Source organism: Pinus tabuliformis, chromosome 2_1 (assembly GCF_031772625.1).
Source record: "Pinus tabuliformis cultivar Carrire ecotype Pingquan chromosome 2_1, CPIR1, whole genome shotgun sequence".
Lineage (NCBI taxonomy): Eukaryota > Viridiplantae > Streptophyta > Pinopsida > Pinales > Pinaceae > Pinus > Pinus tabuliformis.
Genome location: NC_142299.1, coordinates 821,946,577 through 821,974,440, shown reverse-complemented (window position 1 = coordinate 821,974,440; position 27,864 = coordinate 821,946,577). Strand labels below are relative to the sequence as shown.

The 27,864-nt window shown below is 38.8% G+C and overlaps 1 protein-coding gene across 4 annotated transcripts in view; it reads left to right on the top strand.

Annotated features, from left to right (window-relative positions):
• LOC149203174 (SCA7 domain-containing protein SELMODRAFT_431321-like) overlaps positions 1 to 27,864 on the top strand; it is a 325,301-nt gene that overhangs the window by 231,638 nt on the left and 65,799 nt on the right. For all 4 annotated transcript variants that reach the window (XM_089403358.1, XM_089403357.1, XM_089403356.1 and 1 more), the window contains 2 exons: positions 23,717 to 23,848; positions 24,003 to 24,232. In XM_089403358.1, coding sequence (XP_089259484.1) covers positions 23,717 to 23,848; positions 24,003 to 24,232 — 362 coding nt within the window. The remainder of the gene's footprint in view (positions 1 to 23,716; positions 23,849 to 24,002; positions 24,233 to 27,864) is intronic.

The window sequence follows — 27,864 nt, the reverse complement described above, 5'->3', positions numbered from 1 at the left end:
ATTGTATCAGATGGGTGGACAAATATTAGAAACCAACATTTGATAAATGTTCTTGGTGTTTCTTCTAGTGGTGCAGTATTTATTGCATGTCATGACTCCTCCTCCATCAGTGCAACTGCACAAAACATTGCAGATCTCCTATTGAAATCAATCAAAGATGTTGGTCCGAATAATGTGGTTCAAGTGATCACAGATAATGCAGCAAATTGTAAGGCAGCAGGAAAAATTATTGAGCGTACTCATCCACACATCTTTTGGTCTGGGTGCCTGGTTCACACATTGAACCTTTTGATGCATGATATTGTGAAACACAAAGATTGTGGGTGGATTGCTGAGGTTTACAGGAAAGGGAAGCAACTCATTAAATTCATCACAGGGCATACAAGGGTAAACTACTTCTATGGCACTTACTCCAAGTTGCAATTGCTTAAAATTGCAAAGACAAGATTTGCTAGTTATTACCTCACCTTTAGGCGGCTAGTGAGGGTGAGACAAGCTTTAACTAATCTGGTGTGTGCTGAAACATGGGATGAAATTAACACTGACACAGATGGTGCTAATGTAGTCAAGGACACTGTTCTTGACAGTTACTTTTGGTCACAGGTTAAATATGTTTTGCAATTCACCAAACCAATTTATTACATGATCAAGTTTGCAGATTCAGATCGACCAGTAATTGGGGAGGTGTATGAGCAAATGGATAGCATGTTGGGGCAGATTAAAGACATTGTTGAGCCTAGAGATACCACCTTGTACAATTATATTCGTGTAGAGGTGCAAAACCGATGGGAAATGCTAAATATTCCATTGCATGCATTAGCATATGTTTTGACACCTAAATACTATCATCCATCATGGCTTTCAACACCAGCACCTGGGGGGGGAAGCAGGAAAAAACCACACCAAGATAGAGAGGTTCATGAAAAATATATGGCTGCATTGAGTAGATTAATCCCTGATAATGAGGAGGCTGCATTGGTACGGAGACAGGTGAGCAACTATACGCTCAACACTAGTCCATTTGGGAGCATGCATGCAATTCAAGATCGAGAGCATTTTTCTGCTCTTGAGTGGTGGAACATGCATGGAGGGGCTACTCCACTTCTACAGAGTTTGGCATTGCGGGTGCTATCACAGGTGGTAAACACTTCTTCTGCAGAGAGGTGTTGGAGCTCTTATTCTTTCATCCACAGTGTTAAAAGGAACAGGTTGAATTTAGACCGGGCAGAGAGCTTGGTTTATGTTCATTACAACTTGCGATTGTTGTCCCATTACTGTGAAGATGCAAAGTCTAATAAAGACTTGTTGACTTGGGACAAGAATCCAGAGGAGCCCAATTTGGAGGATGGAGTGTTGCGACTAGAGCAATTAGAGGATGCTCTTATCCAGGTATGTCCATTGTGGTATGAATTTTCCAATTTTCCCTTATAAAGCATTTCTCTAATTCATGTTTTTAATTTTTTTGTTAACTAGTGTTTTTTTTTTTTTGCATGAATTTTTTGAGCGATTCTAGGATGATGATGACCGTGTTGATATGCCACCACCCCCACCCCCATCTGGTCCCTTGGTTCCTAGGTTCCATGGTTCAACACCAACAGCAGGGGGTTCTTCTTCATCAGTTCCAGTGCCACGACTTACACAGGGACCATCTTCTTCATTGCCACCACGTGGAGGCCCGCCATCACGTTCTATTCGTGGTGGAAGGAGGAGAGATTAGTAGATATATTCACAATCTACTTCTTTTTGTCATAGATTACTCATTAGACTTGTAGACTTGTGAATTTGAATTTTGAACCTTTTTGGCTTGGCGGTGACCAAGTGACATATTTTGTAAACATTATTATTTGAATTTTGGACGTGACAAATGTTGACAGTTGCTCACTTGCTAGATAAATCATAATATGCTCTATGTTTTATGTTTTATAATATGCTTAAATGTTTTATGTTTTATAATATGCTTAAAAATTTGATGTATGTTTGTAATAGCTAGAATATAGATGATTGTTGTACTAGTAAGTAACTACAATGGAATCATGGATGCCATATCTATCTTGATTTATGCAAAAATATGCATGTTTTCATGTCTTCTACAATTAATTTGGTATTTGGGATGCTTGTTTTGAGTATAAATGCAAAAAAATATAAAAATATATATATATATATAGCAGACGCTTCCGCGGACGCTTCGCTTCCTAGATTTTTGGAAAATGACGCTTCCGTGCTCCGCGCTTCCGCTTCGCTCCCGTTTCGTGCAACATTGGTCCAACTGCATCATGTAATCATCGCAAGTATCCCATCATCAAATCATATCTTGTTTCAAGTATCTCATTATCAAGTGTTATCACCGCACATTTTTGCTCATCTCTGCTTATCTCTTGATTGTCTATGCTCATATGTTGAACATTGTCAAATCTAAAAGAAGAAGAATTTGACATCGGTGGGGAACCTAAGATACCACCCTATATCACGTTGGAGAGCACATCGCAATCTGGAACAATATCAAGGAGCACATCTCAACCTAAATCTACATCTGGGAGCTCAATCTCAACCCGAAATGACTGCCAATAGGGAGCCCAATGCTACCACCCGGGAAACATCAGAGAACTTATCATCACAGAGCACATCTCAACCTGGAACCACATCAGGGATCACATCTCAACTCAGAATCTCATGGGGGAGTAAAACATCTTCAACCCCATATCAGGCAATAGGTGATATAGGGGAGCAAATCTCAACCCATCCTATTGCCCACTGATCTTCCCAACAATGACACTCAATATTCATGTGGTAGAACATTTGCATCATAATGCAAGCTTGGGTGAGATACTCGACTTACCAAAGGTAAGGATCACACACCCGCAAGCCTCCTCACCTATTGGCCAGGGGGGGTGAACAATCCCAACGAGCTTAGCTTGTGGCTATTATGCCAACTGGGGTATACTCTACAAAGACCAAGATAGGGGAGCAACATCTCCAACCCTATGGGTACCAGATAGCGGAGCAACATCTACGACACTATTGTCCAGAGATCCCTCAATCCCAGGAGCCTTCCATCTCAATTCCTCACCCTGGGAGCTCAGTTAGGAGGGAAGAGCTGGCTCAGTGTTCTCGATCAGTCCTGCTCTCCATAGATCATAAACATATCATCGTGCTCATATCTGGTATCAATTCAATCATCATGTCGCAATAGCAACAGTCTCCTGTTTATGTAGGATATCAAATCAAATATTATGTTAGAACGAAAATATATATCTCAAAAGGATGCCTTATTCATTCTCCCTCTCACAGAGGCAACAACCACAAGCCTAAGCTCGTTTTGTACAGCAACATCGGTTGAAGATATGTCGACCCCATCTATCTACGAGATTCTCCGCCAATTGGATCCCATTCATTATTATCACAATGTATACTTGTCATATCCAGACCCTGCTCAAACAACTCTCCAAAGAGCTTCTTCAACCTGCCTCGCAGCTAGTCATGGCAGCAACATTGTACTCAACCTTGGTTGTGCTTAAAGCTACAACATTTTCATCCAAGAATATCATGGCAAATCTCATACTAAGGCAACACCTAGATGTGCGTATATCATCAATAACGATCCCAATTAGCGTCAGTACATCCATGTAGTCACATATCATAGGAAGAATATCTCAGACCCAAAAATTTATCGTCCCATGCAAATATCTCGAAGGTTACTCGACAACAACTCAACAGTATGAAGCGGCTCAATCAAGTTTTATTCCAAACATGTATATATGGACATGTGTTCACACAGAACATCAATATTTTCAATCAACTATGAGTTGCCAACTCAGCTTCAATAATATCTCTTCATAACTTCTTGAAATTCAATCGAAGTGTCCAAGGATTCGCATTTCCGCTTTCTTTAATAACTTGACAATATAGATTTTCTTTGCCCAACTTCAAAACGTAATTCATCATGCCATGATTCTTCATTTCAAACTTCAGAGGCCAACTCCCTCTTACTTTGATCATCAAAGGCCTATTACCTATCAAGAATAGACCATCAACATGTAAAACCAAAATCACAGTCATACCTTGGATCACTTTTGAAGTAGAGGTTTGGATTGACACATCTTCCTGGCTTCACTAGATAACTGCCAATGCAAACATACCACACTCTGGGAGCTTGCTTCATACAATGCTTTATGTAAACATAACATTTGACCAAACAATAATGCTTAGACTTACATAAATCAATATTTTGCAATCAAATTAACTAAGTCAACTTATCAAACCTTAGATGGAAGGTCAAAACTAATATCAAAATCATAAAAGTTTCTGCCAACATCCCTGTGACAAACTTTTCAGAGCCGAATGTTAGGTGGATTTCACATTCAAATGCCAAGTTTCAACAACCTTTTATTTACGAAGCATTATCCAATCTAAATTTATCGAGCCATCCTTATGTTCATAACATGAATCATTTTTGCCATTAAATATGAATGGATACATCAGGGACAAGTCATATAAGTTTCATGCATATACCAAGAATGAGTCATATAAGTTCCATCCATTCATTGTGAGATTACTTCATACTGAATCACAATTGTTTATGCTTCAACCATTGTGCCAAAGACAATGAGACCAATACAAAATCATTATTGAATACCAATATTAGTCACTGAAAGTTACTATGCTCACATAGCACTGTCATCAAGGCAGATCGTTAGATATCAAGTCAAATCAAGTTAAAACCCTAATTTGTCATCTTTGTGAATTCAATCAATACGTAAGCCAAAAACATATGAAGCATCATGTCAATGTTCTAAATCATATTTAAGCATCATGTCAAAACTCCAAACGTTGCTCATCTATACCAATCAATCAAATCTTGTCAAACCCTTGCAACTGCTATCAAATACTGTCATACACTAGTTTCAATGGATAAATCATAATGCCATATTGATATGCATATTCCGGTCACCTGCAAACACAAGTTTAGTCAACAAATTCACATTCTCTCTAGTAAGTCAATTATTCAAACTTCCCTGCTCATAGAAATTTTTTATGTTGGCTGCATATCTGCAGGATTGACATATTGCTAGTGCATTCCTGATTTTATGCATAAAGCTTCAGTTTTGTGACCTGTTACCCACAACTTTATGGGTGATATCCCTAGGAGAACTTTTTTTCTCTCCAAGATGGTCCTCTGCTAGCAACTAGCAACCCCTTGCAGCCACCAGATAGCTTGATGTGCCATTTTTTCCACCACCTGAGGCAACCTTGTCGTCCCTCACCCATCTAGTTTGATCGTGTTGAAATTTCTAAGAATCTGTATTCTTCTGGTTTATTTCTTCTACTTGTTAAATTCGCAGAAGTTATTTAAATTATATAAATAACGAAATAAACACAATACAATCTCAACATCTACAGATCATCAGCTGAAAGAAAACCAACACACAAGTGACACCGTTATTTTTGGACAAATGTCCCCTGATAATGCGGGAAAATCGGTGCAGCTATTCTAAGGGTTTATTATTATGCAGTGTTTCCTTGAGTACAACTGGGTGCTAAATTGGCTCACCTGATAGAGAAAAATAATTGGCAGCAATACCTCTCTATTCAAAAACAAGTATTCAGAAAACTTGTCCCATGAAACCCTCTCTAGCGACTTTGAAGCTCTGCGCTGGCTCTTCTAGCCTCTATGTCAGCCCCAAACCCCTCTGCATCAGCCCTCTAAGGCACTGTGCAGCCTCTAGGACCCTCTACGTCACTCTAGTTGCTCTCTGCATGGATGACGCATCCCTCTGGCCTCCGCGTTGTCTCTGTTGGGCTATGCGTGGCCTACTCTGGCTGTTGCTTTTGTCTCTTTGCCTCTGCGCTGGTCTCTCGGCACTGTCTCTGCCTCTTTGTCTAGTACTCACTGCCCCTCGCTATTGATCACTGATTCGACTTTGCTTAGCAACCCCGCTCTAGCAAATCGAATGACTGATCACTCTAGTGTATTTTCCAACTGACCCTCAAGCCTCCTCTTATACCTTTCCCGTTGGTCCTTCAACGACCGAGTTTAAATCTCTAATCAACGGCTAAGATTAGATTTGGCTTGATCTATGACTTTTGGAACCTTCTAACCCAGTTTTATATTAATATCCATTAATATTTTATTTTTGCTAAGTTTAGACTTAGGAACTCCATTATTAATATTAATTATTTTAATATCTCCCAAACTAGGCACAATCTGTCCAAACCATTTCTGGGTCTTGGAGATCTCATGTGCTTTAGCCTCTTCACTAATTTTCATGGCTAGAGCACATCCGATGCTACCCCAAATCAACAGATCGCATGTTTGAAGGTGGGCCTCCCGACCCCAATGGTATGACTTTTCATTGGTTTAGTTGAGTAATTTTGTTTACTTATCATGGACACTTTTGGGCATGGATTGGTTGGGGTTTCGATGGAAAGAGTGGGCTAGGTTTGTACTCTTGTTTCCTCTGCATGATTAGGTAATTAGCCTTGTATCCTAGTCACATGGGATTTCCTTTACTGGCCATTAACTCTAGGGTTGGCACTACATGGGAAATTCCGATTTTGGTTGCATTGTCCCACTTCTTGACATCGTATACATCACTCCCCTCTTATTTTATTCTCATTCATCACTTTTTCCATCCGGTTCCACATGTGTCCACTGGGTCCACAAAGGGTTAGCCTCCCCTCCCTTGTCCACACTTTGGGTTGGACCTAGAATGATGCCCGAAGGTTGATGCAACTAAAAAGAAAGGAAAAAGCATAATGTGACCACTTACAACAGGAAATGTACCACAAAATGCAAAGATGGCCTGGACATACAAATTTAGCACATGGGCAAAATCCAAACATGAGCTCTATCCCTCATTCATGGCCATCACAGTGGTTCCTCTGGGCCCTAGATGATCCCCTTCCACATTAGAGAACCCATGATTGTCCCAACCCCTAGTGGATAATGAGTTGCCCCACCTTAAAAGTGGGTATCTACTACTACATTCTACATATCATGCTCTCATTCCCTTGAGCCCTGAGCAACTATGAAGAAAAATCAATCAAAGGAAAAAGACATATGAAGAAGGGTGGAAAAACAAAGGTCGGGGTAACTCATGTACCACGATTTGCTCCCTCCTACACTCATATACCCAAATGTGGGCTTCTCTCATCATAGCTACCCTTGTACCATGACATGTGGCTCAGAGCCTTCCCCTGATCTCCACCCTGTCTCATCACTATATCACATGCCACCTACCCATGGATGGATGTACCAAGGACGTGTTACCCCCTTTAAAGTATGAAACCACCTAATAGGGTCCTTGGTTAACCCCCTTATTGAGCTTGGAGACACCTATACATGCCGAAGCCCACTATGGAAGGGCATGTTTATTTGTGGTAGCATCATATGTGCTCTAACCACAAAATTTGGTGGAGAGGTTGTGGCACATGAGATCTCCAATACCTAGAAAGGGTTTGGGCAGATTCTAAACAATTAAGGAGATATTAAAATAATTAATATTTTTAATGGAGTCCCCTAAGTCTAAACTTAGGGAAATTAAAATAATAATGTGGATTAATATGAAATTGTGTTAGAATGGTCCAAAAGACATGGATCAAGCTAGATCTAATCTTAGCTGTTGATTAGGGACTTAATCTTGGCCGTTGATACGTCAATGAGAAAAGTATAAGAGGGGGCTTGAGGGTCACTTGGAGAGTACACCAAAGTGATCAGTCATTCTATTCTCTAGAGCGGGGTTTGCTAAGATAGATAGAATCAGTGATCGGAGTTGCAACTGAGGGGCCTTGAGTACAGAGAGTCAAAGAGGCAGAGATAGTGTCGGGAGAGCAGCGCAGGAGCCAGTGAGAGTGACACAGTAGCAGCCGGGGCTCATGCAGGGCCATGTAGAGGCAGCCAGGAGTTGCGCAATGCTTCAGAGAGGTCAGCATTGCTAATGCAGAGGGCCAGAAGGCTGACGCAGGTACTCCTGAGGCTGACGTAGACCCATTCAGGGTTACACAGGGCCAGCGTTGGGCAAAGAGAGGCTAACACGGTCTAGAAAGGCAGACGCTACTGTTCCTGACGCAGATTGGAGCTGAGGAGCTGCCAGAAGGTGTATCCGGGGTTTCAACCGGAACATTTGTCTCAAACTGTGAGGTATTACTGCCAAGGAAATTCTCTGTTGAGTAAGCCGGATTTGGCACCCAGATTGTACTCTGGAATTGCTTAATAAGAAAACCCTCAGATAGCAACATCGGTTTTCCCGCATTGGGTTTTTCTGAGGACATTGGTCTAACAATAACGGTGTCATTTGGTGTGATTGTTTCTGTTTCATTCAGTTGTTGATCTGTAATATGTTGAGCATGCATTAGTGTTTATTTTCAGTATTTACATTGTAAATAACTTGTTAAGTAACGAAACAAGTAGGTAGGAATAAATCAGATAAAGTGCATGGAGGGTTTCTAATTGGTAGACTTAGAAACTTCAACAGGGCATGCCACCATGAATTTCCCTCTTGATTCCATAATGTGTAAGCTCTTTTACTTGATTACTCTAATGATTTGTTGTATTAGAGGGCAAGGGGATGCATTGGATCTTATGCAGGATTGCAGGTGGGTCTTCGTTTTGGGGTTTGGTCTCCCTATACAAAGGCCAAGCACTACAGAGGGCCACATTGGCACTTGTAGGGTGAGCGTTGAGAGCCATGGGCCTCCACCATAGCAAAGAGTACTTCATGGATCCCCGACACCATTCAAAGATTGCTCGTGTTCCTCCTTTTGGATGAGGATGATGTACTTGGGCCACCATGCCCAACCGGTTCCACACTTGGACCACACACTTGGCAGAGGTTCCACGGTCTAGATGAGGATGTGTCTCACTGTAGGAGATAAAAGGAGGGCTTATGTCATCATCCTAGCCCTTACAGATGGTTTACATGGATTATGGATCGACTTGGAGACCCATGAGGATGTCATTATGACCCCCACACCCACTTGGGAGCATCACATGACTTTCTTGGTAAACAAGGGGCCAACCCGTTATCCGCTATGTTTGGAGCCTTTTCACTCAACTTGGCACATTTGGACTCCATTAGGCCTCCTCAATGGCCCAACGACTCATCATATTCATCATTTTACCCTCTTGAGAGGATATTCTTTGTATTATTGAGTTGTCTTTATGGGCTTGCCACCAAATCATGTCATTATTATGTATTATTTTATTATTTGGGGCTCAATTAGGCCAATTAGGAAAATCGAATTCCCTTTAGAGTTGTATAAACTTGAGAGAGGTTCATTCTAACCTCTCATCATCACTTGGATTGGATTAGTACCTCTTGAGAGATTTTCACACTTTTTGCTGGAGTGAACTTTTTAGAGTTTCTTGATGCACTATGATGTTTGGATTTTCGCTATCGTCTTTGGAGCTTGTTTCGAATGTGAAATTGATAAATGGATATACTCTCTCTCTCTCTCATGTAAGTCGAAATTTTGATGCTATTATTGTTATTTTGTCTAATGCATGTATCTTGTTATCATTATTTTTGTAAGGGTTAATATAATGCAAAATTCTTTTGGGACCTTGAACAAGTGATTAAATGCATGCGTTGAGCTTTGAGGGATTGGGTGAATGTTCCTAAAGGCACTGCTTAGGTTGAAGACCTCAAAATTTTGTCTCCTTTGCAAATTTGAAGTATAAATCCCTATTGACCTAGTTGTTGCCATTGGAGAGGCTAGCGAAGATCAATTAGGGCTCCTTAGCTCATGAAAATTCTCAATATATGTGTATCTCGATTCCATTAAGCCCAAGCAATAAGGCACCGATCCTCGTATCCCTTTGGTGGTTAAATTTACCTCTCTTTTCTTCACTTTTCCAAATTTTAGGCCTAACCATAGAGGGTCACCTAGGGCATCCAATGAATTTCATTGTATCCATTCGAAACGCTCGATTTTTACTCCACTACTGCGTTGGGGTTATCTCTAGAAGTCCTCCAAGTTTCAAGCAAATCCGGTGGTGGGATCCTGGGATATAGCAAGCCCTAGCCACAAGACCAATTCTTGCCCTAGCTTGATTTGGGTTAGTGTCTTCATTGGGATCATTGCATTCAAAACTTTAAAGAAAATTAGTCCTTTGATCTCGTTCTCTTCCCTAATTAGGTCAAGCCCATCCTTGATTGATCAACTCCATACCCTTGACCTAGTTTGGGTCCACTAGGCTTCTTTGTGGTCCCACAAATCTACAACTCAAATTCCACTAGAAGCCATTTCTTCATTAGTATCCTTAAGTCTAGGAAACCCCTTATCAAGGCATATCCCCTAAACCTAGACTCAAGTATCCTCTTAGCCCTTCCTAGAGAACCCATCACCTTGCTTCTTAAGCAAGAAAGCTATATAATTGAGTCTCTCTTGCAAATAGGCCCTAAGAATCACCCTCCTTCCACTCATTGATCTATTCATCCTTGTTATTCCTTTCATATTGGGACTCCTCCCATCGGTGAAAGTCTGTAAAGAGTAGGGAGCCTTAGCTAAAGTGACAGTGGGCTATCGTTCCATTGTTGTCCCTTAACCTAGTAGTTTTTCTATAGGATCCCCTCCTAGGACCCCTGCTAGTTTGAGTGGTAACATGACCTACAGGGATAACGCACCCATAGGCTTTCTTTTATGTAGTTGATAGGCTACAACCACACTCTTAAGCTTGTTGTCATGCGGTTGGGGCTTAGAGTAAGGGAAACCCTCTCTTCTCAGACCCAAACTAGTTGCAGACCGACAACACATATATTTGTCTATTTATGTTAGAAAATTTCAACAATAAAGAATCTTCTTCACATTTAATGCAAATGACAATAGGTGTAGGGATCTTATGGAGAGATTCTCCCTTTGAATGGGAAGCCACTTCAGTCATCATTATTCAAGTCATCAAGCTGTCTATAATATTGTCATGCATCAGCAGAACTGTTAGATCATAAAATCAAACTATATCAGGTTCTAACATATATTTGTGATGGTCATAACATGTTTGCATCAGCAACTTCATCATCACATGACATCAAATTTCCATCAGGAGTTAGTCATATGATTAGGGCAGCTAACAGGTGTATCATCGTACTTCAAAGATTAATCACTAAATAACTTCTTTATCATTAGCCATCAAGTTAGGGCACCCAATTTTTCCATATGACATAATTACTAAGCTAACCAAGGTCAACAAGAAGATCCTAATATCGCTCTTATTTTTACACTTATATCATCATGCTTATCATGCTTATCACAATCATTAATAATCGAATCAAGCTACCTTATGTCAAAAATAATGAGCTAACCTTCTTATGAAATCCATCATGTCTAAGATGTGAGATGCTTTGCCAATTATCAAGTATACCAATATATCAAAAATCAATGTTTCTAAGTAGCTTCATAAAATCAAGAAATTCATTGTCTAAAATGTAAGATGCTTGTTTAGGACCAAGTGCACCATATTGTCATAAGTACCATGAATCAAACTTACTTTCATATGCATGCATGAGTCATTTGCGAAGGTGATATTCTCATCATACCTTAGGGCTTACCCTGCCATCCAATATTGCAACTAAAACATAACATTGAAACAACATCATACATACCTTGTAGTATTCAAATACTTGTGTATCTTCTTATTTGACATTGGCAGTGAGAGCACTTTGTCAACTTCCTTGTCATGGGAAACTGTAGCTCTTCTCTTCCTACACTAGCCATCTTTTCCTACATCTCAGATGATCCTCAAGAAGGATCCACTTATCACATCTCATCAAGAGGTTAGAAGTATCCAAATACTCAAATATACATGCATGAAGTATGTGTAATAATCAAAGCAGTAAATTCAAACAAGAATAGAATCACAAGGAGGTAACATAGATCTTAACGGTAGTTATCTTTTAACAGGAGGAGATCAACTCCTTCTTGAACCAACCTTCAAGAGTCATTACCATTCATTATCCATATGACAATGTTGCCTTCAATATTTCAACCAACTTCATTAGCAACTAGGCCTAATAGAGACTATCCCATCTAGGGCTTCATCAAATCTGTCACAAGTGCTTTGAACATATTCACGTTGATCATGCTAGGGTTTCTAGATCAAGTCTTTGCCATAAACCATGGTTTCTTCCAAACCCTAACCATCAAATCCTAATAATCAAATTGCCTAGAGTTTTGTTCAAACCCTAGCATTTTTTTAGGTCTCCTCCATCTTCTCTTGCATCCATTAAAGGTGTCTTCATAGGGGTGATCGTCAATGACTTTTCTTTAGTCCAACTCTGAAACCGTGTTAGTTTTTCTTAGGGTTATATTGTTCTTTTCTTTGATAATTCCATTTCTTCATTTACACATTAAATTCACCCCAAAGCATCATAACATTATTCAGATTTACAACATTATTTAGCAGCATTTGCAATTATATAGAAAGAACGACATCATCATCAATGCAACAAAACTTAAAGGAACAATAGAAGAAAAGCATTCACACAGAGAGACACCAAGATTGGTCGGAGACAACCCACTATAGGGAAAACCCTTTCAAATTCTCCTTATTAGATTGTCATTGAATGATTCAGCGAAAGAGAGTACAATGATCCATATCTTCATCCATACAACTAAACAATATCCCTGAAGATGTACCCAACAAAATCAATCTAACAAGATCCAAAAGACGATTCCAACAAGAGTATTGATCATATATCACTTCATCAGAGTGTAGTCATCTTCAGTGATTTGCGGTCAACAACGACAAAGGATGAAAAACAAACCCTACTTTCTGGCTGCAAGGAAGGTGTGTTGTACGTGTGGCTGAAACTTGAAAGGCTTCAGCAACACAGATGAGCCTGTCAACATGCAGTTGCAATCAAGATTTCTTTGTGACATGCCTGCCACTAAGACCCAAAACCCTAAAAGTAGAGATGTGAGCTTCAGACCCTGCAATTTCACCTTTGTGCAAACCCATTCTCTGTGGACCTACCTCAGACCTGTGCAAGCCAAAAACAAGGAAGAGAATAGAATAATGATCCAAGATGACTGTCCAAATGAGGGTTGCTAGACTTATATTGATAGCCTTCCAAGGGTGACCAATTTATCTTTTGGGTCGACCTGATCAAATATGCACATGTGGGGCTTTATTCAAAATTACACTTTCCCTTGTCCAAATTGAGCGCTTTAATAGTCAAAATTGGTCCTCTTGAAAAGAGGAATCTCGTCCCATGGTTGGAATTTGTCACCGAGCTACCAAATTAACACCTTCCAAATTGATTAGCCAAACTTCAGTAGTCACTTCTAGTCAAACAGTTTCGACCTAGTTACAACTTAGAATTTTGGCTCTCCAACTTCCATAATTTCGGCCCTATTATAGACCTACAACTTCGGCCCTCTTGCAACTTCAGAATTTCGCACATGTGAGTCAAAAGAGAGAGAAAATAGTCTGCAAACTTCTTCGCTAGGGTTCCTTCTTCTTCGCTAGGGTATTTTCTTCCTCTTTTAGGTATTTCACAGTGTTCCACGGGGACACGTCCCCCAGGGTCAGGTGCACGCACCCTTCGCACCCCACACACCCGGGATGGGGGGACTTCTGGGGAAACGTTTCCCCACGTCCCCCTTTTGGGGAGACGCGGGGAGACGCAGGGGGGATGTTTCCCCAGTGTGGGGGACGTGACTCCCCAAAAGGGGGACGCCTGGGCATCCCCCCTCAAAATGGGCTATGCGTCCCCCCTTAAATTTGCTTGTAAACAATGATTTATGACAGGGAAAACGTAGTATTTGACCATATTTCCCTACTAATGCTATGCTATTCATGGTAATGTTAAATTCTTAAAGTAAAAGTGACATTCTCCTTATCTTTCATTTTCATCCTTTTACTTAAATTTTTAACATTACCATGAAATGACTCGGGATGTCTGAGAGTGGTTCTGACCTCATTGGATTTCATATGGAGAAAGTAAAAGTTTAGATCTCACTCAAAATCCAGTAGACTTAACAGTTTTTCTGGAATTCAGGATTCGCTGGAGTGCAATGTTTCCATTGCATTTTGTCATGTACAAGGGTATGGAATTGGTATTTAATCAAGAGCACCAAGCCCTCTGTGTACTTTAGAGTGACTTTTAGACTCATCACTCCATTGTTTTTGAGTTTTAATTATATCAATTTACTATTCCAGTCTTTAGATCAATTTTTCTGGAATTTAGGATTCGATGGAGTGCAATGTTACCATTGCATTTTGTCATGTACAAGGGTATGGAATTAGTATTTAATCAAGAGCACCAAGCCCTCTGTGTACTTTAGACTCTAGAGTGACTTTTAGACTCATCACTCCATTGTTTTTGAGTTTTAGTTATATCAATTTACTATTCCAGTCTTTAGATTTCAGTATCTATTATAGTCTATTTTGCTTAGTACTAATTAGATTCTAGAATGATAAATGATGAATTTTAATTTTAAATCAATTTAGAATCTAGAATGATGAATGATTTTAAAATCAATGTAGATTCGAGAATGGTGAATAATGAATACTGAATATGGATCAGAGTATTTCATTATTTAATTCAATTATGTATGTATCATTCTATTTATGCTTTCATTATTGAATATGAATTTGAAATATATATATATATATATATATATATTAAAAAGGAAAAAAAATTATATACCTCGACATCCCCCTGTCCCCCCTAAATTTCCCTAAAATTTATGGTACTCCCACACGTCCCCCTTGTGCGTCTCCCCGCACCCGCGTCTCCCCGTCCCGGAGACTTGGTGGAACATTGGTATTTCACACTCCTCTTCAGATTGAACTTGATTGTGCATCCTCCAAATGAGATGAGTAGTTGCTTATTTATAGTTTTTTTTGGCTCCCTTTTGAGGTCGACTTGTAGAACTTGAGGCCAACTTGGTGGAGGAGGGTTATTTAACTCATTTGACATAAAAAGTAACTTTCTTTCTTGATATACAAAGCCCAAGAAGGGTCTATTAAATGATGACAAGGACTAGGACTCATGACATAAACCTCAGAAGCCTACAATGGAGGCTTAGACCTCAAAATAAAATAATAAAGCATGGAACCCATGCTAATAAATAATTTATTCTTCATAGTAAAATTCCCATTTTCTTTCTTTTAACAAATGCATTACATCATGGCTCAAATACAATTTTGAAGACTGACACTAGTTACATTCTTCAACAACTTTGACCCTCCAAAAACTACCTTATCAATTCCAACAACTAGTTCACTTAACTTTTCATGTGTAGTAACTCTACTTCACCACATTTTTGCTTGATCTCTAAAGTCTTGGTGAATTTGATGATTTTGCCACCTGGGTTTGCTGTAAGCTATCTTGATTTCACCTTGTGTCTTGCTCCAATTTTCCATGACGGCAAAAATGGTGGTAGTTGACAGACTTACCAAGTATGCACACTTTTGTGCATTATCACATCCATTTAAAGCCAGTACAGTTTCTACTGCATTTATGGAAACATTTCAAAAGCTACATGGAAACCCAAAGATTATTGTAAGTGACAGAGATCCCATTTTCACTGGAAATTTTTGGACAAAATTATTTTCTTGTCTTGGTACTCAGTTAGCTCATAGCTCATCTTATCATCCTCAATCTGATGGGCAAACTGAGATAGTAAACAAATGTTTGGAAGGATATCTTCGTTGCTTTGTATCTGATACGCAGACACAATGGGTCAAATGGTTGCCTCTGGCTGAATGGTGGTATAACACTTCCTTCCATACAGCAACAAAAATGACCCCATTTATGGCACTTTATGGGTATCAACCACCATCCATCACATCATATTTAAGAGAAAATTCTAAGGTTCAGGCAGTGGAACATCACATCGAACATCAACAACAAGTCCTCCAACTCTTAAAGGATAACCTCGTGTTGGCACAAAATAGAATGAAACAACAGGCAGATCAACATCGCAGTGAAAGAAGTTTTGATGTAGGTGATTGGGTATTCCTACGGCTACAACCATATAAGCAAATGTCCCTAAAGCAAGCTAAGAAGGATAATAAATTATCACCAAAGTATTATGGTCCGTACAAGGTGTTGCAAAAGATTGGTACTATGGCATACAAATTGGAGCTTCCTGCAGCTTCTCGATTGCACCCAGTCTTCCATGTTTCATGTTTAAAGAAGGTTATAGGTGACAAGCTCCCAATTCAAACAATATTGCCAGAACTTGATGAGGAAGGAAAAATTATATTGGAACCGGAAGCAGTCATAGAAACAAGAACTCGACAGCTACGAAATCGATCAATTTCAGAGTATCTTATCAAGTGGAAGAACTTATCCGCTGAAGATTCCACATGGAAGGATGAGAATTTTATGCAGAAGTATCCAGAACTACTCAAGCGTTGAGGACAATACTTTTTTGAAGGAGAGGGGCATGTTGGGTCCCTATAATACTAGTGATTACCCCATTACTATTGTAGTTATACCCCTTATTTATATTGTTGTGCCCCTATTACCCCCATATTGTTATTTCTGTGCCCCATAGAATCCCTCTATTGTTATTTGTGTGGCTTTATATTATTATTGTTAGGTCGGCTGGATTATATTGTGACTCCTTAGACTCCTATATATAGAAAGGAGGTTTTGTCATTTGTATCATCCAAGAATTGTTCATTTATGTAATGTAAAGGAGGTTGCCCCCTCGAAGAGGCTGAATTCTAAGGCGTGGATCTCTCTTTTCTATCTTTTTGTGAGCTGGTTTCATAACATTTGGTATCAGAGCTTTGGATTCTAGGGTTTCGCTGCTCCAAACAGGTCATCGTGGCATTTTCGCTATAACTTTTTTTCTGTGACGTTTCAGAAGTCGCAAAAAAAACCCATTTGAGAAGAATTGGCGCTGAACCTTGGGTCCGAATTTCAGAGCTTTTCGCGTGATATTTTCGGAGATATGATCTGAGGAAGTTGGCCTTTTTGCAGACTCCTGAATTACATTCAAAACAGGTGACCTGGGGAAAATCGTCATAACTCTCTCTCTGAGGATCGGATTGAAATTTCGTAAAAAGGTACAGAAAGAGGACGGACTGTAGTTTCTTGTATGTGTGTTTCAGATTCAAAGGTTGAAACAGTGACTCGTGGCACGTCGTACAAGTTCGCTCTACTGAACCAGTCTAAAAGCAAGTCACTGTGGGAGATTTCACATAACTCTTACTTGGAGAATCCAATTTGGCTCAGACTTGTGGCATTGGAAAGAGGACGCAGAAGGCTACTACAGGTAGCAATTTCAGAACTGGATGATCCGAAATTACAGAGATACATCAGATTCAATATCAGGCTTCTATAAAGTGAAAAAAGGTGTGTAGTTTTTTTTTAAATTTTTGTAAGCTTGGTTTAACGGAATTCAAAGGGCATAGTAAAGCATTATTATCGGTAACTGATGCCCCGAGGAAAGAAAATGCAAACACCTAGTAAGGAACCTGAAAGCTCTAGCATGACTCATGAAGAAGAGGAAGAAATGCTACATGATATATCAAAATTACAAGAACAAGTGCAACAAATGTCACGCTCACAAAAGCTAACAGAAGCTAAGATAAGTGGCGTGGAATCTAAGATAAATGGCGTGGAATCTAAGATAAATGGTGTGGAATCTAAGATAAAGGGCATGGAAACTAAGGTGGAGGATTCGATGGTAAATTTGAAGATAGATTTGAAGACAGACATGGAAGAATTGAAGAAGTTGCTACAAGAAAGGGTCACTAATGGTGAAAAGGTAGTAAAGGAAACTCATGATGAGAACAAAAGAAATGTTAATCATGATTCCATAGACTCTAATGTTGGATCGAAGACTCACCATGTTCCAAAAATCGATATGAGGAAGTTTGATGGCAAGGATCCCGCCACATGGATATTACAGATGGAGCAATTCTTCGATCTCAATAATGTGCAAAACACACAAAAGGTACGTATGGCAACTTTATATTTGGAACCAAATCAGTTTGTATGGTATCAATGGCTTTGTTCTCGTAAACAATTTATCACTTGGGCAATTTTTACGGAAGAATTGATAGCACATTATGAGGATACAAAAAGCAACACTTTTTTTAGCCAATTGATAAGTCTCAAACAAAAGGGTTCAATAATGGAGCACATTGAGGAGTTCCAAAAATTGAACATAAGGGTAAAAGATATTCCAGAGGAGCATAGGATTGATGTGTTCATAGGGTCTTTAAAGGATAATATCCAACATGATGTGCGCCTTTGGGAACCTGATTCATTAGAGAAGGCATTCAGGTTAGCAAGAAAAATGGAAAGCAAAATTATGGCAACTAGGAAGCATACCACTCACAACTATAAAGACGGAAGTGTTGTTGCCCATAGTCTTCCACAACCTACAAGGTTGACACCACAACAATTGGAAGAAAAAAGAGCAAAAGGGCTTTGTTACAATTGTGATAGCAAATACACAAAAGGTCATAAGTGTGCTGAGAAGAAATTATTCTACATAGATTGTGAAGAGGAAGAAGAAAAGGAGCAAGAAAGGTCAAAAGAAGAGGATATATTCCAGGAACAAAGCCTAGATGAAGAACAAATAAATCCGACCATATCTTGTAATGCATTGGCGGGAATTACCACTCCTCAAACCATCAAGATAGAAGGACAAATCAAGAAGAAAAAGGTAATAGTGTTGATTGATTCAGGAAGCACCCACAATTTTATTCATTGTAGGGTAGCAAAAGAATTGAATTGCTTCCTATATCCAGCACCAGAGTGTCAAGTGATGATTGCAAATGGAGGAACAATAAATTGCTCTGGAAAGTGCCATAATATCAAGCTATCCATGGGAGAATATGTATTGACTAGCCCAATGCTTTCCATTCCAATGGGAGGTGCTGATGTTGTACTAGGAGTCCAATGGCTACAATCCTTGGGTACAATAGCTTTTAATTTTCAAGAACTTTTCATCAAATTTTCTTCGGAAGGAAAGGAAGTTGAATTAAGGGGTATTGCAGGGAAACCAGGAAAGATAATCAGCTCTAATGGTATGACAAAGCTTCTAAAAAGGAGCAAAGAGGTGTAATTGCACAATTATGTTCGCTAGATGTTTCCACATTGGAATCATCTATTTCTCCAGATCTCCAAAAAGTCTTGGACAATCATTCCAAGGTATTTGAGACTCCCAAAGGTCTCCCACCTATGCGTGATCATGATCATGCTATTCATCTGATTCCAGGAAGTGTTCCTCCAAACATCAGGCCGTACAGATATCCCTATGTCCAAAAAAGTGAAATTGAACGTATGGTTGCAGAAATGCTAGAGGCTGGTATAATTCAACCGAGTCAAAGTTCTTTCTCAGCTCCAGTAGTATTGGTGCACAAGAAGGATGGATCATGGCGCATGTGTCCAGATTATAGGGAGCTCAACAAGCTCACTATTAAAGATAAGTTCCCCATTCCTGTTATTGATGAATTACTGGATGAATTGCATGGATCAATTTACTTCACCAAGTTGGATCTTCGTTCGGGATATCATCAAATCAGAATGAAGATTGAAGACATTCCAAAAACGGCATTTAGAACTCATGAGGGTCATTATGAATTTTTGGTCATGCCTTTTGGCCTTACCAATGCACCTTCAACATTTCAAGGTTTGATGAATTCAATTTTCAAACCATTCCTTAGAAAATTTGTGTTAGTATTTTTTGATGATATACTAATCTACAGCAAGTCTTGGAAGGATCATGTTGAACATGTTGACAGGGTGCTACAACTATTGGAGGAGAAACAATTATATGCAAAAAGATCCAAATGTTTCTTTGGAGTCCAGGAGGTGGAATATTTGGGTCATATTGTATCTCATGAAGGAGTTAAGGTAGACCCTAGCAAAATTAAAGCCATTAAGGAATGGAAAATCCCCACATCCATAAAGCATCTGCGAGGATTTCTTGGGTTGACAGGGTATTATCGCAAGTTTGTTAAGAATTATGGGAGAATAGCAGCACCTCTAACAACATTATTGAAGAAAGATTCATTTTCATGGACTCCGGAAGCAACAAAGGCCTTTGAACATCTTAAAGAGGCAATGTGCCAAGCACCGGTCTTAGCTACACCGGACTTCACAAAAACCTTTATTGTGGAATGTGATGCTTCAGGAAATGGAATTGGTGCTGTTCTAATGCAAGATGAAAGACCCATTGCTTTTGAAAGTCGTCCAATCAAGGGAAAGTTTTTAAGCAAAGCTATTTATGAGAAGGAAATGTTGGCAATACTCCATGCACTTAAGAAATGGCGACCCTACCTAATGGGAAGACACTTCAAGGTAAAAACGGATCATGATAGCCTTAAATACTTTTTAGAACAAAGATTATCCTCTGAAGAGCAACAAAAGTGGGTCACAAAGATGTTGGGTTATGACTTTGAAATCATCTACAAAAAAGGGAAGCAAAATGTGGTGGCAGATGCACTCTCAAGAAAGGATGAGGATGTGGAAGCATTGTTGTGTGCCATTTCTATTATCCAACCAGATTGGATAAACGAAGCAAGGGAGGAATGGAAGAATGACGAAGAAGTGTGGGCACTTATTCGAAAGCTACAACAAGATTCCAGTACTTCTGATACATTTAGCTGGAAAAATGATTCGTTATGGTACAAAGATCGCTTATACCTCTGTAAGAATTCCCAGCTAAAACAAAAGATTCTTATGGAATTGCACACTTCTCCCTTAGGAGGGCACTCAGGATTTTTAAAAACTTACCACAGGGTTAAGAAGGAATTTTTTTGGGATGGCCTTAAATCAGATATTCAAAAGTTTGTGGCGGAATGTTTGGTTTGCCAGCAAAATAAAGTTGAAACAATTAAGACACCGGGTCTATTACAACCTTTATCCATTCCAAGCCAACGTTGGGAGGAGGTTTCAATGGATTTTATCACAGGTTTACCCAAGTCTGAGGGAAAGAGTGTCATCATGGTGGTAGTTGACAGACTTACCAAGTATGCACACTTTTGTGCATTATCACATCCATTTAAAGCCAGTACAGTTTCTACTGCATTTATGGAAACAGTTCAAAAGCTACATGGAAACCCAAAGATTATTGTAAGTGACAGAGATCCCATTTTCACTGGAAATTTTTGGACAAAATTCTTGTCTTGGTACTCAGTTAGCTCATAGCTCATCTTATCATCCTCAATCTGATGGGCAAACTGAGATAGTAAACAAATGTTTGGAAGGATATCTTCGTTGCTTTGTATCTGATAAACAGACACAATGGGTCAAATGGTTGCCTCTGGCTGAATGGTGGTATAACACTTCCTTCCATACAGCAACAAAAATGACCCCATTTATGGCACTTTATGGGTATCAACCACCATCCATCACATCATATTTAAGAGAAAATTCTAAGGTTCAGGCAGTGGAACATCACATCGAACATCAACAACAAGTCCTCCAACTCTTAAAGGATAACCTCGTGTTGGCACAAAATAGAATGAAACAACAGGCAGATCAACATCGCAGTGAAAGAAGTTTTGATGTAGGTGATTGGGTATTCCTACGGCTACAACCATATAAGCAAATGTCCCTAAAGCAAGCTAAGAAGGATAATAAATTATCACCAAAGTATTATGGTCCGTACAAGGTGTTGCAAAAGATTGGTACTATGGCATACAAATTGGAGCTTCCTGCAGCTTCTCGATTGCACCCAGTTTTCCATGTTTCATGTTTAAAGAAGGTTATAGGTGACAAGCTCCCAATTCAAACAATATTGCCAGAACTTGATGAGGAAGGAAAAATTATATTGGAACCGGAAGCAGTCATAGAAACAAGAACTCGACAGCTACGAAATCGATCAATTTCAGAGTATCTTATCAAGTGGAAGAACTTATCCGCTGAAGATTCCACATGGGAGGATGAGAATTTTATGCAGAAGTATCCAGAACTACTCAAGCGTTGAGGACAACACTTTTTTGAAGGAGAGGGGCATGTTGGGTCCCTATAATACTAGTGATTACCCCATTAATATTGTAGTTATACCCCTTATTTATATTGTTGTGCTCCTATTACCCCCATATTGTTATTTCTGTGCCCCATAGAAGCCCCCTATTGTTATTTGTGTGGCTTTATATTATTATTGTTAGGTCCGCTGGATTATATTGTGACTCCTTAGACTCCTATATATAGAAAGGAGGTTTTGTCATTTGTATCATCCAAGAATTGTTCATTTATGTAATGTAAAGGAGGTTGCCCCCTCGAAGAGGCTGAATTCTAAGGCGTGGATCTCTCTTTTCTATCTTTTTGTGAGCTGGTTTCATAACACTATATCTGCCAACTTTGATGAATGCATCAATACTTTCCATTTCTTTGTGGTCACCATCCTCTTCAATATCATACCTGGTTACTAAATCCTTTAGCAAATCACTAGTAGATGTGTCATGAAGATCAATTATATGAAAAGGACTATGAGCTATTGAACTTGTCCTTTCATATGGAGGGTGGGTGGGCTCCTGAATAACTTTTGTGACCACTGCTTCCTTGAATTTCTACACACAAAGCTCAACATATTTTGCTTTGACATAGTCTAACAGGAAACTGAGTGCATCCTTCGGGGGCCCTCAAGGAGGCAAGGGTGGGTATATATCTAGATTCTACACTTTTAATTTTCTCATGTGCGGGGGAAGCTTTGAGAATAACAATATCAGGCATAATTATCAGAAGCAAACCCGTCATCTAAATAGTCGGCCCCAAAATCCTGAACTGAACTGGAACAAAAAAAAGCTGGACTGTAAAATCAGTTGACCAAAAAATTCACAAAATATTCAAATTGTGAAAAAAAAATCATATATATAGTGTGCACAGTGTGCATAGTGTGCATGCTAGCTCTTGTTGATGTCAACAAATTCAAAGTTCTTTTATAACAAGAATGGATGTAGATATGACAATAACTAATGACCGTGGAAGATACAAGCAAATTTGACTGGCTTGGATATCTCTAATATGACGTTGAATGGAAGTTGTTGGTTATTTATGAACTTAATTGATTAAACTAGGCATAATTTTACTGCATAACTAATTAGCATGACTATCCATACTCCACACTTTGAAGCTAATGTTCTCAGCATAGAATTTAATTGAAGGCCCCCATCAGAGGTTAGGGCATTTATATAAAGAATAACCAGCAGTATGCCCTCTGTTTAATATACAACTGATTTTTTTGTGCCTTATCATAAAGTGGATTCTATGGCATTTTGTAATAAAGTCTATTGTTACTGGCTTCAGAAACAAGAAGGGTGTGCATCCAAGAGTCACTATGCTTTCAGGGTCTAGATTCCAGATGTATTAGAGGATTGGGAGTAACTTAGCATCTTATTTCAGAACGACATGATAATTCTATTGATCATATATTAAAAGTGTTTACACTGTTTATTTTGTTTTAGGGATGATTTTGAAACAGGGATGGTTTGGTTGTTTTGTCTAATGCATGTTGTACTTCAATCACCCGGGCTGCATGGATTATGTACATTGATTCTGTACTTCATTACATTATAAATAAATACATGAAGTTTCTGTGGAAATTTGTCTGCAGTTCTGTTGTACAAGGACACACCAAAGATGGCCTGTATAATACAAGGAAGTTAAAAGAAATGAGAATTATTATATTCTTTGTAATGGAAAACTACACACCTAAATAAGCTCCTAGTTCATATATAAGCTTGTCTTCTAAAACCTGAATATATTGGTAAGCTGATTAAGATAATCTGTGATATATTTAGACAAACAACCTCCAGAATCTTCAAAGTGCACTGTCAAAGAGGGAATGCCGCTTTATGATGCAGCACTAGATGAACACAATGCTAAACTAGTTGTTGGACTTGAGCCAAAAAGTAAAGAAGATCGTCTTGCAGGTCAGACATGAAAAATCTGAAGTTTCTCATATCAGTTGCTCATTAATAAATCAAATTAGATTAATTTTCTATGGTTTTAATTGATGGGGCAATTCAAAATACAGCACCATTTATTGATCTTGTTTATAGCATTTCAATTTGTATGTAACTGCAGATATTCCAGTCCCACTTGCAACGAAGGTCTATTATCCAAGACAAAATCAACGACTGCGTGCTGTGCTCGGTCATCTTTTTCGAGAATCTGTGACTAAAGAAAACTCTAACGAGTCATCACTTCGAAATTCTCTTGCTGGAGATGGTGGAGTGCAATCTGCCAGTATAAAAATTTCGTCACCTGAAAATGACTTACCTGATCCACAAAAAGATTTTGCAAGTCAAAAAAAGGTATGGACTAAGATCCTTGGTTTTCATTACATTTATAATATATTAAATTATGGCAGGAGGTTTTAATCTAGAACGTAATATACAAAAAGATATTGCTTAAATAGCTTTCTGAATGATGTAAACAGTCATCTTTGTGGATGAAGATAGTGCACTCTTTATATGATGGTCAGTCACTAGAGAACATTGTAAATCTAACATAACTAACACATCCACCTGAGGCCAGAGGACATTTGGACACGCTATGCCTATTTGTAGGACATGTTATGACGTGCGTCCCTTGTGACGGATGTGTCTCTAGTGCGTGGACATTCCCTGTACCAATGTGTCAAACACATGGTGCAAAAGCAGATTTTGGTCAAAATAGAACAAAGCTGAGTTGCAAGCTATGTGGAATGGAAATGTTGGGTGGAATCACCCACTTGAAATACCACCTCGCCAAAATCCCAGGGCATGAAGTTGATATTTTCCCTTTAGTTACCCCATACATTGTCCTTATTTCAAAGCACTCAATTCTTGATATTGCTAGATAGAGAGATTAGAGGGAGGAACGAAGGAATTGCATGGGAGCCACAAGCTTCTCAAGGGTGAGGGAAACCTAATCGTAGGCCACTCATTAGTGCATTATGATTATCGGATTATCCTTATAGTATCTAGATGCCTCATGATGATCATCTCATGAGATACATTTATTTTTGATTTAACGTGATTTTGTATTATCTTGTCAAAACTTATGCCTAGTCTGAGGACAGATATCATATTTTAGTATCTACTATCAATGATTGATGTTCCACTTGACATCTTATGCATTTTATAATATATATTGTAGTTTTGTTTTCATATTTGTGTGACAATGTGTTTGTTTGATATTGCTTTAAAAGAATAAAAATTTGAAAAATAAATGATTATTTTTGTATTTTTTTAAGTTTCCCAATAATTTTCAATATTTTCCTCAATATTGCCAATACTTGCTGACAATGATAAATATAACATTGTAAAGAACCCTAAAAAAATGTTTGGCCTCTTCCTCTCTTCATTATCTCATTGTTGTTTGCCCTCAAAGAGTATACATGTAAGGTAAAAACTGCTTTTTGGCTAGATTTGCATGAGATTAGTGCATCTAAATTCTGGATTTTTTTTCTTGGAGTGTCATTATTGTTGAATGTGTTGAAATATGTAACTAGGTTAGGTCTTCACAATGACATATGTAATCATGGTTTTATGTATTTAATGAAAAGTGTAAAAATAAATTTATTATTGTTACTTGAGGCATGAGTTTCATGCTCAAGGGAGATTTATTTTTAGGTCAAGCACCCATTGAGTGCTTCTAGGGCTTGTCATTGAGTCTACAAGTCAATTGAGTCATATCATGTATGAAAGACCATTTTGGTCATGTTAAATATTGTGAAGAAAATTTATTTGAGTCAAAAGACCCTCCAAGACCTCGTCATGGTGCGAAGATCAAGTCGGCCTACAAGAAGGGACAAGTCAGCATAGAGATAACAATTCGTAGCCCTCAAAAGCCTATTAATACGAAGCAACTCAACCTCATTTGGACACACTCTCAAGCAAGTTCGATCTTCTCAAGAAAGTAATTGGAAAATCACGAAAAAGAAGAAAAAAGAGCAAGATCAAAGTTTTGGGGCCTCTCTCTTTCTCTCTCTCCTGCTAGTGTTTCTATATTTGCTGGGCAAATCGAAGTGCTGGAAAGTTGTTGGGCAAGTCGAAGTGCTACGAAGAAACTGCTAGATTGAAGTTCCAGAATAATTTGTTGGGTTGGTTGAAGTTCTAGAAGAATTTGCTGCGCAAGTTAAAGCTGTAGAAGAATTTGTTAGCAAGGTCGAAGTTGCAGAAGAATCTGCTAGGCAGGTCGAAGCTGCGAAATAATTTGCTAGGCAAGTTGAAGTTGCAGAAGAATATGCTGGGCAGGTCGAAGTTGCATAAGAATTTGTTGGGCAGGTCGAAGTTGCAAAAGTCGCTGGAAGGAAATCTGGGAGGTCGAAATTGCAAAAGTCGCTGGAAGGAAATCTCGTCAAGGAAGAAAGGTTTGACTTGGTCTTGGACTCTTGGTCAAGGGTCATATGTCTTGGAATTCGTCAGTTGAAGATTCTATAAGAAGAGAAGAATTCTTGTGGGTTTTCCTCTAAGCTGGAGAGGTTTTGGCCCTAGCTGATCTCTTATATCTTGTGTCCTTTGTCTTATTGTTCTTTATGGTTTGATAGTTGTTTGATGAAGAGAATACTAATAATAATCAAGTGAAAGAAAAAGCTAATCAAGTTAAGTAAAAATACATCACAAGCAATTATCAAAGAAAGATAAATTGTTGGACATTGGATATACCAACGCTCCCCGTGTGTTTCGTGACATGGACTAACCGCCTCTTATGGATCCTTATCTCTGGTGATGCGATCGTTGACTAACACCTATGGGTTTTGGTTTAATGACAATCATGATTCCCAACAAGTGGTTTCAGAACGTAGGCCACGAGTTCGATACACACCTTGCCGGTGTTGGGGTGGAGATTATTAGACAGGATAGACCAACACTCCCCATGTCTTTCGTGACATGGACTAACTGCCTCTCGTGGATCCTTATCTCTAGTGATGCGATTGTTGACTAACACCTGTGAGTTTTGGTTTAACGGTAATTCCGATTCTCAACAATCCCTAATCTAGTGACCCCTAGATTTCTCAACATGGTATCAGAGCTAAGGTGACTATATCAAAGAAAGGCATCTTAAATAAGGACACTCTAGTGTCGAAACTCTAGAAGATCATCAAGCGCATCAATCATCAAGAATGACCACTCATCTGAAGGATCATCACATCCTAAAGAAAGAAGACCTCAAAACCGTAGCTCATCCAAAAAAGGGTTATACACTTGAAGCATTCTTGAGAAGCTCGCATTATCATCACAAAGATAGGATCTACAAGACCCTACCTCCACTTAAATAAGGACTAGTCATTTAAGAATTTTGAAGTCTCTACATTCAAGGGAAGCAAGAAGAGGCGTTGTCATCATCATCAAGGAATCAAGGTGATCTCCCTCTCTTTGAAGGAAGACATCTTCATTAAGAAGACATCTTCTATTATCAAAATCAAGAAGGCATCAAGTTAAAGATATTGTCATCAAGGAGCATCTTCACTTCACAAGTAAGTACCTTTATATTTATGTGAAGCGAACAAAGTTCGTATTTCCCATTAAATACTCCAGAAAACTTGGAATATAAAGATCTCCATTGAGATACAAGAATATATATTAGAAAGTCTGAATAAGATGATGATACAAATGAGAATGAGGGGCTTGCTTATATACTAGGCAGGTGCCTCTTCATGGAAAGTCATGTCCCCTTTAGACATGCCTCTTCAACCTAATTACTAATTAACTAATCACTATTACAACTATCATTTAAATATTTAATATATTTTATTCATAACATTGCCTTTATCTTCAAAAATCTTTGTCCTCAAAGCTTATTGATGAAAGGCTTGAACTTTTTTTTTTTAATTGCTTCGAATGTCTTCTTGTCTTGAAATTGTCATGTTTGTTGAAACAAGATGATACGATGTTCTAAGTTATAAACAAAATTATCGCATGAAGAATGGATCTAACCATCCTAAATTAATCTTTTGTGG